This window comes from Trichogramma pretiosum, unplaced genomic scaffold (assembly GCF_000599845.2).
Source record: "Trichogramma pretiosum strain Unisexual culture from Peru unplaced genomic scaffold, Tpre_2.0 scaffold81, whole genome shotgun sequence".
Lineage (NCBI taxonomy): Eukaryota > Metazoa > Arthropoda > Insecta > Hymenoptera > Trichogrammatidae > Trichogramma > Trichogramma pretiosum.
The window spans coordinates 347,325-358,248 of NW_019640793.1; the positions used below are offsets into that span (position 1 = coordinate 347,325).

General features: G+C 32.7%; 6 protein-coding genes across 7 annotated transcripts; 3 read left to right on the top strand and 3 right to left on the bottom strand.

Annotated features, from left to right (window-relative positions):
• The first annotated feature begins 407 nt into the window (after nt 1-407).
• LOC106657391 (PEST proteolytic signal-containing nuclear protein-like) lies at nt 408-1,871 on the top strand. 2 transcript variants are annotated; one of them, XM_014378904.2, is made up of 3 exons: nt 408-697; nt 1,064-1,287; nt 1,358-1,871. In XM_014378904.2, the coding sequence occupies exons 1-3, from the start codon at nt 595-597 to the stop codon at nt 1,595-1,597; spliced, it is 567 nt and encodes a 188-aa protein (XP_014234390.1). In that variant the 5' UTR covers nt 408-594; the 3' UTR covers nt 1,598-1,871. The 2 variants fall into 2 exon arrangements, with proteins under 2 accessions (XP_014234390.1, XP_014234391.1); XM_014378905.2 differs by having other exon boundaries at nt 612-697; nt 1,048-1,287.
• Nucleotides 1,872-2,037: 166 nt separating this feature from the next.
• Nucleotides 2,038-3,815, bottom strand: LOC106657392 (40S ribosomal protein S26-like). The gene is made up of 4 exons (XM_014378906.2): nt 3,738-3,815; nt 3,038-3,126; nt 2,298-2,606; nt 2,038-2,111 (listed from the first exon to the last, which is right to left on the bottom strand). Exons 2-4 carry the CDS (start codon nt 3,038-3,040, stop codon nt 2,079-2,081), a joined length of 345 nt encoding a protein of 114 aa, XP_014234392.1. The 5' UTR covers nt 3,041-3,126; nt 3,738-3,815; the 3' UTR covers nt 2,038-2,078.
• A 300-nt stretch (nt 3,816-4,115) lies between these two features.
• On the top strand, nt 4,116-5,381 carry LOC106657346 (programmed cell death protein 10). The gene is made up of 5 exons (XM_014378798.2): nt 4,116-4,204; nt 4,502-4,679; nt 4,758-4,890; nt 4,955-5,119; nt 5,189-5,381. The coding sequence occupies exons 1-5, from the start codon at nt 4,133-4,135 to the stop codon at nt 5,271-5,273; spliced, it is 633 nt and encodes a 210-aa protein (XP_014234284.1). The 5' UTR covers nt 4,116-4,132; the 3' UTR covers nt 5,274-5,381.
• A 55-nt stretch (nt 5,382-5,436) lies between these two features.
• LOC106657353 (actin-related protein 2/3 complex subunit 5) lies at nt 5,437-6,544 on the bottom strand. The gene is made up of 3 exons (XM_014378810.2): nt 6,248-6,544; nt 6,068-6,140; nt 5,437-5,870 (listed from the first exon to the last, which is right to left on the bottom strand). The coding sequence occupies exons 1-3, from the start codon at nt 6,412-6,414 to the stop codon at nt 5,631-5,633; spliced, it is 480 nt and encodes a 159-aa protein (XP_014234296.1). The 5' UTR covers nt 6,415-6,544; the 3' UTR covers nt 5,437-5,630.
• A 1,394-nt stretch (nt 6,545-7,938) lies between these two features.
• On the top strand, nt 7,939-9,409 carry LOC106657355 (replication protein A 32 kDa subunit-like). The gene is made up of 2 exons (XM_014378812.2): nt 7,939-8,556; nt 8,713-9,409. The coding sequence occupies exons 1-2, from the start codon at nt 8,322-8,324 to the stop codon at nt 9,219-9,221; spliced, it is 744 nt and encodes a 247-aa protein (XP_014234298.1). The 5' UTR covers nt 7,939-8,321; the 3' UTR covers nt 9,222-9,409.
• A 168-nt stretch (nt 9,410-9,577) lies between these two features.
• On the bottom strand, nt 9,578-10,820 carry LOC106657309 (flocculation suppression protein-like). Its single transcript, XM_014378737.2, has 2 exons — nt 10,092-10,820; nt 9,578-9,973 (listed from the first exon to the last, which is right to left on the bottom strand). The coding sequence occupies exons 1-2, from the start codon at nt 10,746-10,748 to the stop codon at nt 9,629-9,631; spliced, it is 1,002 nt and encodes a 333-aa protein (XP_014234223.1). The 5' UTR covers nt 10,749-10,820; the 3' UTR covers nt 9,578-9,628.
• Nucleotides 10,821-10,924: the final 104 nt, after the last annotated feature.

Below are 10,924 nucleotides of genomic sequence, written 5' to 3' on the forward strand. Positions count from 1 at the left end.
TATAATTGGCTGCAATATGCATATGAATAAGTGCATTAAAATTTTCTCTGCATGCTATAAAACTCAAGGATGTCCTAATGTATAAGTTAAAAATGTTGAAAGTTACAGAGTTGAATTTATATAAATTAATGTTTACCTGATTCAAATTTTTGTAAAACTCCTAAATTCGAAATATGAGTATTGCATTGCATTAAATACATCAAAATAATTGAAATAAGAAAAAAATGTTTAAGCCCGAAATAATTTTCTCGCCAAATTTTACGTTAAAAAACAGAACTTTTTGTTCTAAATTTCGTTTATTTTTTATTCGAGATGAGCCCATGACAGGTAAAATTACTGTTGAGCGGCATTAAGTCTACAGAGCAGACAACATTGTAGAAAACCAAGAAGTAAATGACGCCGCGGCTCTGCTGAATCAAGATTCTGCAACAAAATTAATACAGCCAAGCCACTCTTTTCAGTTTCTGATGGTGAATTTAACTGTTGTTGTAACTAATTATTAGTTATATATAAAATAGAAATCGATAAACTGATGTGCAAGTATTGAAAAAGAACTTCATTAGTATAATCAACGAAACAAAGTTCCAACCCAAAATGTCGAACAGAAGCAATAGGAGAGACGACTATGATAGGGACGACTATAATAAGAGGGATGATCACAGAAGAGACGATTATCGAAGAGATGACTACAGAAAAGGTCTTAATAACATTTTTCTATCAATATTATTTTGCAATTAAAATTTTTAAAATAAACTAATGACATACCAAAAATATTATCATTCAAGTTTTTCGAATTTTCTCAAGTATGCTAGAATGTACCCTCACATAAAAACTTGACACTTTAAAAAACCGGACTTCAGTCATATGCTTTAATTATTAATAATAATAATTACCATCAATGCTATGCATTTTTTAACCTCAAAGTTCAACTTAGCATCCATTTTTAACGTTTGAATTAAATTAATAAAGTATGCACACTTTGTGCTACTTAATAAACTTCCGGTTATTTAAAACTCCTCCTTTTTAACTTGATCTGATCTTTGCCAGTGTTTGACGTTATCAGGGTCAAGTGCATACAGAGGTGAGGACAGGCGGAGAGAAGTTGAGGATGATAACTCGAGGACAAGGGACAGATCTCCGCACAGATCTCACGATCGCTACGAGTCTTCCAGTGGGACCGACAAAAGTTCAGATAAACAAAAATTAGCTTTTGGATTTGACAAAAAAGGAGCCTCCAGCGAGCCAAAGAAAAGCGGTGGGATTCAGATGAAGCTTGGTTCATCTTCGGTGAGTAGAATTTTCCTCATATTATTTCATGTAAATTAGTTCAAAATTAATAAGGAATATCTTGTTATAGAAATTCACTACACCAGCTCCCTCTAAAAAGCATACTATAGCTTCTGTGTTCAATAATGATGATGATGATGAACCAGAAGAAATGCCAGCCGAAGCAAGAATGCGAATGAGGAATATTGGTCGTGATACACCTACATCTGCAGGACCTAATTCGTTTGGAAAAACAAAACAGGGATTTTGTGATTCAAAGAAGATATTTGAAAAAGCTCTCAAAAAAGCAATGGAAGAAGCTGCTGATTAATTATGACTTTCTCATCATAAAAACATTTCTTGTAGTTTGCCAATATAAGTATCAGTGATTGTGTTAATACTAAAAAAAATTATTATCGATGTTACTTATACTAATTATCATTTAAGATTTATATACATTAAATTATTAAAATAATGAAATTGAGTGTTTTAGCACCTAAAATATTTATCCAATTCAATTGATCATTTTTTGATTTTTACTTTTCTTTATAACTATGTATGTATCTTCATTAGTGTTTTTATAAGAGTTATTTTTCAAAAACTAACAACTTTTGTTTTTTCTTTCTTTAACCATTGGTTCAATAAAATAGATATTTAGACATTTTTCAAATACAGTCAATTTAATAACTAAATTATTACTTATGTTAGTAATTTTAATGTATTGATATTGTAATAATAGGTAGGTATTGTTAAGTAATAAACAAAACATGATGAAGATCTATTTAATTTTTTATTTAAAAAAATTATGCCAACTACTTTCTATTTTGCTGTCCTTGACGCATATCCTGAAAATAAAAATTTTAAATAATTGAAATACTTTTCAAGAGTTGTGGCTGTTGAAAACTTAAGAAGTATAAATTTCACAGCATGATCTAAATATTTGAAAATCTATTTTGACTGCTTTAAGTAATTTTGTGCTTGTGATAGAAAAAAGATATATTAAGCATATAAAATTAAATAAATAAGCTTACTCTTGGGAAATTCCTCACTGGTGGAGTCCTAATTCTTCTGTCGCTCTTTGATCTATTGCGAACAACTTTAGAGTGAATTGCACAAGACACGCAGTAGTGCAATTTTGCATAAAGCTTTGGCAAAGTGTAAGATTGGTATACACTAGCATCAGTGATATCACGTACAGCTGCAGCTTCAACCATATTGCGAATCACAAATTTCTTGATTGCTTTATCCTTTGGTACGCATCTGGCACAGTTAGTGCATCGCACAGGGTTGACATGCCCACGGCCATTTTTGGCACGTCCAGCATTTCTGCGTTTTCTCGTCTGCAAATGAGAACTGTTGTTAATTCTCCATGGTACCAAAGTTCTTCTGACTTAATTATTTATGAATTTTTAAAACCACTATCTACAGTTAATGAGAATTCTATCCAATAAAAATGGATCAAAAGAAAATTATAATGAAATCGACTTGAAAAATCAACGAATATGCCAACAAAATTTTAGTTAAATAGATTTTAAACATTCATTATTTAATACTTTTTATTACTTGAACATAACGACACAAATAGGTATTGTAACAATATAACCTAATCTAAAAACACATGGTTTATAATATGGCATTCAAAATCAAAATTAATGACATTTGTTTTAAAAATCATATTTATCGAAATAAGAAGTGAGATGAATATAAATCAATAAAACATTATAAAAAATGTATAATGATAATATAATTTAAAAAAATGTTTTTTGATTACCATGCTGATCTCTTCAATACAGCACTTGTGGGATAAAGTATAAGTGCTGTAGCCAGTAGCAGCTCAACGGGCTCGATCGCCGCGCGCACCTATAATATGAAAGAGAAAGACATATCCGTAAATCCGTTGATAAGTTAGTGCTCGCTACATATTATCGGCTCTTTTAATTTTCATAACTAAACAAATAAAGAAAGATGTATAATACACAAATACTTACTTATACATCATACAAATGTAAATAAAAACTTTCAAAACTATTTAAAAAATTAATTGAATTTGAAAATTGGGTTGAAAATTATCAGTTCGATAATGAATATTTTTTCTATTAACTGAACTGAACTAATATTAATCAATTACCCATGCTAAAATATTAAAATAGAATATTTTTGAATCATCTCCATTAGTTTAAAAGAAATCATAAATAGTATTAAAAATAATTATGAAATACATTAAAACCATAGGTTGATAGTAATAAAAAAAATATATCATTGAGAAAAATTATTATATTTATTTACAAGGTTTACACTATTTTCGGTAAAAATGAAGAATTGTATTTTTGATTTTCATTCAGTATACTTTTTTCAAGAAAGCGCTTGTGTATTCTAGAATCATACTAAGATATACTGTCATTTGCCATATATATATGCGTATATATATGTATATAAATGTACACAATACGTACTATGTACAATGATCGTACCTTAACCAACCGACGAGATCTATAGCTAATATGATGCACACATTTTATAAAGCCTACGCGATTTCTGTGTTACTGAAACATTTGACAGGTTGACTATCTTTACCTCCGTTTGTACCAACATTTTCTTGTCTCGAATCATCTGACTGATTCGTGACAGCTGGTGCAGAGACACATATAGCGAGCAAATATAAATATATATAAGGAGAAATAGTCAAGTTTTGTTTTGATTTTATTCTTCGAACGGGAGTGGTAACTGTCACTGGGCTGCTGCACCAAGTCATCGCCATTGCTTTGCTCTTGGAGAAAATTGCATTCTACGCGACGAGTAGTTTTCTCGGACACCCTTTTTACTATCGGTAGAGCGCGATTGGATTGAAAAAATTTTTTTGTGAAGGATGACAATGGGCGATGAGACTCCAGTTACATCACTCGTACTTCCTGTCATATTGCGTCCCATATTGGCAAAGGTAAAATTTTTCATGATATTTATTCTTTGTTTCACAAAAAAATGTTTTTCCAAGACTCAAAATTTACATTTTTCATCATTTATTTTGTTCTAAGTAAAAGTTAATTTTGTTTCAAATTCAGAAAATACTTTGATCTACAAAGTTGATTGTTCCATTACTTGAGGTAAAACTTAGCAAAAAGAGAATTAATTTTTTTTGAATAAAGAAAAGTTTTACATTTATTTTACATTCATCTATGTTAGATGGTCACCTCAAGTGATATTTGATCTTGTAAATGTTTAAAATTTATTGTTGCAGCTAGAAAGACAGAATGTAGTCGCGGCCCAAACACTTCGTAAAGCTCTATCCAATGCTGAACAAAATTGCCCTGGAATTGCCAATGACTTGGTTATGGGTTTGGTTCGCCAGGCAGATCTTAATATTGATATGAATGAAAGTGTACTTCGCCTTCAAGGAGTTGCTTCTGAATATGATGGTATATAATTTTTTGCTAGTTCCAGAGCAATTTTGTGTGTACCGTATGTAACTAACTGTATCCATTAAATTATTTTAGTTGTAGAATATCGCCCTGCTCGCTCAGAAAGTGCTTTCCAAGAACTTAATAGAAAATCTGCTTCTCTGAAAAGGATATTGAGTAGAATTCCAGATGAAATTACGGATCGAAAGACATTCCTTGAGACTATCAAGTATGTTAATATTTAATTGAATAAGTATTAGCTTCAGACATTGCAATAATGTTAATTATTATAGGGAAATCGCCAGTGCTATAAAAAAACTTTTAGATGCTGTTAATGAAGTTACTGGATACATCCCTGGAACTGTTGGTAAACAAGCCTTAGACCAACGTAAAAGAGAGTTTGTCAAATATAGTAAACGTTTTAGTAATACACTTAAAGAATACTTCAAGGAAGGGCAGTAAGTAATAAATTTAAGAATGTCATTAGTAAAATAAAATATTGTTGTATATTTTGATTTTTGTTTTAGGGCAAATGCAGTATTTGTCAGCGCTCTATATTTAATTTTACAAACAAATATGATACTATTAACTGTTGAGGATAAGTGTGAATAGAATATTGTAATAATAATTATTGCAATGTATTATTAAAGATGTGCGATTTTATTAACAAATGACGTTTTTACGTATAATATACGTGTAGTTATAGAAATTATTGAAAAATGTTAAGATTTTTAGCAATTTATAAAAAAAATTTTACATTCCATAAAAAAGAAAAATAAAACATGTATAGATTTTGTTCAATAAGAAGAAATAAAAATTATTTATTGATAACAACTTGATATTATAAATGCACTGCAATTTTACACTGAAAATGGTATGCCTTAGCTATCTACATCTTTTTCATGTAACTTGCAACATGACGCAGTAACTAAAGAGAGGTATAATGAACAATGAACACTGTTTGAATGTTCAAGCTCTTTTGCTGTCAGCAAACACTCTAACAATACTGCCTACCCCACTGACATTATAAACTTTTTCATGCCACACCAACAAATGTCCACTGCTTCCTTCACATGGAACTTCAAATCCTCGATAAATGTACTTCATAAGAACATCTAATAGTTCACGATCCAACTGTGCTATACAGTCATCTATTTGGTTAGTCTTTATGCTCAGCAAAACTTTCTGTGTAAGGTTTCTTGCATTATCCTAGAATGAATAACAAATAATATAATTGTAATTGAAATCAATCTCAGAATAGTACAAGATATTGGATGTTAAGATGGTTATCAAGTTATCTTTCAATATAAGTCATAACACAGAACAGTGGATAAAAAATAAATATGACTCATTCAGTAAAATATCTACTTATGAGTGCATATAAAGATACTTATTGAAATAGTTACCTTAACCTGCTGATTTTTGCAGCCGAGTGGCGCCGATTTGAGTACGGATATAAGGGCTTCTAAATGTTTACCCGTGTGTAAGAGTTAAGGAAAAAATTGGTCAAAAGGCATTGAAAGAAACAAGCTATAAGTTGAAAATATTTCAAAGGCCTTTAGGCTATTTAGTCATAAAAAGGATATTGGCTAAGTAGCGTAAGTATCTCGTTGTCGTCGGGTCCCTGTGGTCCGGTGAGGCCGGTGTCGGGATCCTCATCCTTGAAGTTGTGCTCATTGTATTGGTCGACGTCAATTTTGCGAAAAGCCGTGCCCGACGTGTCTTTGATCTTCCTATCGTCGGACTTTGACATTTTGGCGACTGGCACACACCGACACACGCAGCACTGTGCTGCACTGCACAGCAGTCAGTTTATATGGGCGCTGCGCGTCACGACTTACCAGCCCGCACCATTGACCATTCAAGCAGCGGACTGCCCCGAGTCACACACAGTCGACACACTTTGATATCGTTGAAACGCATACATACGCATACTTTTGTAGATACACGAAGCGCAGGGTTCACGCCCGCCGCCGTTGTGAATGTTACCGTTTTGCAGGCGCGCACTCCACGCGAGCAAAGCTTTTAAACCCTCTGCTCGCTCGATGAATGTTAAACAAATTAATTGTAAATTTTTAACAATTTACATATCTCGAGAAAACACATTTAAATTGATGAAAAATTGAAAACTTGTAAAATACTCAAACAATTCAGTCCAACTCATTAGTAGGCGAAGAGGCTCAGATTTTGTATAATGATTTTCTCGTATCAGTCCTGGTTTCTCTACACCCAGTAATGCGTTAAAGGGTCAGAATGAATCCATACGATATTTTTTAGATAATGTCGTCAGCCGGAATCCAACTGTTTACTTCGTCGAGATCTCTGTTAAACTGGTAAAGCTCCAGGAGAACGAGCTTCCTTCGCTTTCTATCTTGTCACCGTCTATAATCGAAGAACCGAGGGAGAAAAATTGATAAGTATCAGGTGGAAAATAAGAGAACCAACTTTAATAATAATTTTAAACAGATAGAGCATTGATAAAGAACTTGATCATTTTTGACAGCATACTTAATGCTCAAGACGTAATCAAGAATCCTTGAATTAGGAGTGTAATTGGTATCCATTTGGCAGAAGAAAGGACTCTATGGAGAAGATTATTATTCCCATGAAGATCGCGTTATTGGATCAAAATTATCACGTGCACTGAGAGGCAATTCATATAAACCGCTAATCGACTGAGTAATATAACGAGCGCACGCGAGAAATATTCAAAAACCTTCAGGTTGACCAACAAATTAGAGCGGAGAAAAAATGTATTTTAAAAATCGCACAGTCGTTGATACTATTCTGCTTACGGCCCAATTAAACTAGGAAATATGAAAATTTATGAGCAAATTCTTGATGATTATTTTAGATATGATTTGTCAACAACCTAGTACCGATGAAATTAATCACAAAATGAAAATTAGCTAGTATTGACCCGCCTTTCACGTTTTACCCTGCAAAATCCTGCACTAATAAGTAAAAAATCTAATAATTTCGACAATTAGGTCGAAGAAAATTTTTTGAATGTTGACTTGGGTTAGACTGTACGTAGACCAAATTTTAGTGGAAGTGAAAAGTCGAGTGCTTCGAGCAAGAACGTTTTCACGCAATGACAGATTTGATGAGACGATCGTCATGGCAAGATGCTCTTTTGGTTCATTAGCTGACGCCATTCACAGTTTCGTTGCCTTTCTTTCTATTATTTGTCCTGTGTCTATTTCGCACTCAAGATTCAAGAGTCAATATAAGCTTGAGTTTACGATTTTCCCCACTTTTATGTCAAAGTCGTTGTAAGCGAGAGCCGTCATCGACAAAGTAACAACGTTTAGTCGGTCCGAGCGCGCAGCATTGGCTGCCGGCCGTCACTTGTTTTGTTTTATCTCGGTTTTCAAATTCGCGCTTCATTCAATTCCGGTCTTGATATCGCATCAAAACTGGTTTAGCTAACATATTAAGTGTGTTTATTATAAATTTCACAAAATATTTTTCTTGGACTTGCTTCTTAATTTCATATAAAATTCTGATATGTTTCTATGTTAACATAATTGAATCGTTTACATTAGTATATGACATAGTAAACGCGCTTACTTATTTACGTTTCAAGTTGATCAATTATCCAAAAAAGTTTTTTTTTTAAATTAACAGTGATCTAGTAATTTATTAAAGCATTACGCAATGAATACTTCGATGCAATCTTTATCCGATACGTCGTTCGATGGCAACAGAAGCTACAACGATTCAAATCAGTCCAAAGATAATTGTGTTTCACTAATGATAACTCATTTGATTCGCAAAGATGAAAATATCAAGGTTTGGGGTGTGCCTGTTAAATTTATAAAAATTGTTGCTGTTGTTTCTAATATTGAAGTTGACTCCTACAAACTAAAATACGAATTTAGAGATGAAACTGGTAAGAGACTTACGAGCTTTGCAACTTTTATGCATAGATTATTCAAAAATAAATAAAAATTTAAAGTAAATATAGATAACGAGTGCTAATGAAAGAAATAATAAGAGCTATTATCTTGAAGGCACTAAATGTAATATAAAACTTGTATTATTCCAGGACAAATTGATGGTTTCAGTTATCTTTCACCTTATGCTGATCATCCACCATGCGCAGTCAGTAAAAACTCTTATGCAACAGTACATGGAAAATTGAGAAATATAAATGGACAAAACTGTCTTTATGTTTTAAGCATACAGCCTTTAGAAAATCTTAATGAGTTGTTAGCACATTTGATGGAAGTTACACTAATATGCTTGGAAGGAAAACATGCTGCGTCAAATAACAATAAAAGCCAAAATCAAGTACCCTCTACTACAAATGAAAATCCTGATTACAGTGGTAGTGGTCAATCATCAGCAAATAATTATCTAGATCTAGGTAAAGAACAAGCACTTATTTTAACGATAATTGAAAGCAGTGAACAAGAATACGGAGCTGAAAGAAATGAAATTAAATCCAAAGTACCTTTGAACATGGTTTCTAAAGTTGATGGCATTTTAAACTTTTTATCTTCAGAAGGACATATTTATACTACAAAAACTGATGACTTTTTTAAAAAAATATAGAATATTTGATAATATAATCAAAGATAATAATATTAGTGACAATAAAGTTGAAGTAACTTTTATTGATTAAATATAATTTTCTACTATTGCTTGTAGTGTTTTGAACCAATTTTTTCTAAAATTAATTTTTCCATAATATTTGTTGACTCATAATGTTTAAGAGCACTGAACTCGATAAATAAAATAACAAATACTTTGCAGAAACTATATAATTTTATTGTATTAAAACCAATGTAACTTCAATAAAATTTTGAATACTTAACAAGATAATAATTTATTTGTACACTCACATTAAATCCAAACTTCAAGTCAAATGAACAACAATAATATAATATATATGTATATATTTATAGATAATTTAATAGAAATTCTTTAAAAGAAAAAAAAAAAGAAATATTAACTCACAATCACTGTAATACTGATAGTGTAATTGCATTTTGAGTGGTCAGATTTAATATTTCTTCCCACTGAATTTCTTCATTGCATTGAAGTGAATTATTTGATGATAACAAATCTATTTCAGAAATTTTTTGACACGGAGTATTTTCTAGTTCAATTAGATCCTGCAAAATGATTTCAATTTCTTGATCGGTTGATGTTTCTACACTCTGTGTCGCAATATCACAGGCGATATTAGTTTGTTGTGGTCTTAAGACTCTCTCGGCATTACATTCATTCGATATTCTAGATTGTTTTAATTTTTGTATCCAATATTGCTTTTTTGCTTGATTCAATGCTTTTTTAAGAGCCATCTGAAATCATTCAATTAATGGTTCATACAATTAGAAACTTATAAAAACAAACACGAGAAACTGATATGAAAATTAAATAAGTTGAAATAATATCAACACTTGTACTGTTCGTACTTACTCGACAAGCTTTCAGTTTACTTGAGCTTATGGTTTTTTGCCCAACAATAATCTGCGATCTACCGGTTTTTGGCTGCAGCTTCTTTTTGGCTTTGGTTTTAGTTTTCCGGCAAACTCGCGATAGCAATTCGGGTCTGCCAGCTCTAAAGAATTCGTGTAAAAACTCGTGTATACAGTAAGGCTTATTTACGGCATCGAGCGGGTTGATCTCGCGATTGAAATTTTTGCTCAAGTCGTGACGGTTATGCGAGTTGACTTTGCGAAAGCCGTAAAGATTCAGTTGACGCACAAAACTCGTGATGTTTGTAGTTTTGAATACTAGATTGGGTTTGAGCAAAAACTCCTGATGAAAGTCCTCGTAATTCAGTAGGATTGTCTCGCCGCTGGGGCCCCAACAGATGGATTTGCTGTTGGACTCGTTGACGATGTGCCAGAGTTTCTGCGGGAAACGCAGGGTCGGCACGCATTTGCCATTGATACCACTGTTGTTCTCTTCGTCATTGTCGTCCGAGCTGCTGTGGCGAGTGCCGACGACGGTGGCGGCTACGGCAACGGCTGGTGGTGCTGTTGTTACTGCTACTGATGGCAAACTCAAGTTTTGAATCGGTTCGTTTGTGTCTGTTCCAACGTTATACAGCGTGACTTTTTCTTCACACATCGTTTCTTGGAATCTTTTAAAAGTGTCGTTGATACGAATCAAGCAGCACAACTTTAAGGCTGATCAAGGCCGTTCTTCACTAGTTCTTCGAAAGAAAAAAAACGAACATCGGTTGTTAGTTGTCTCGAGTTGATTGCAACGGCACCCTCCCCCCCCCCCTTCCCAGGGGTTTTAAA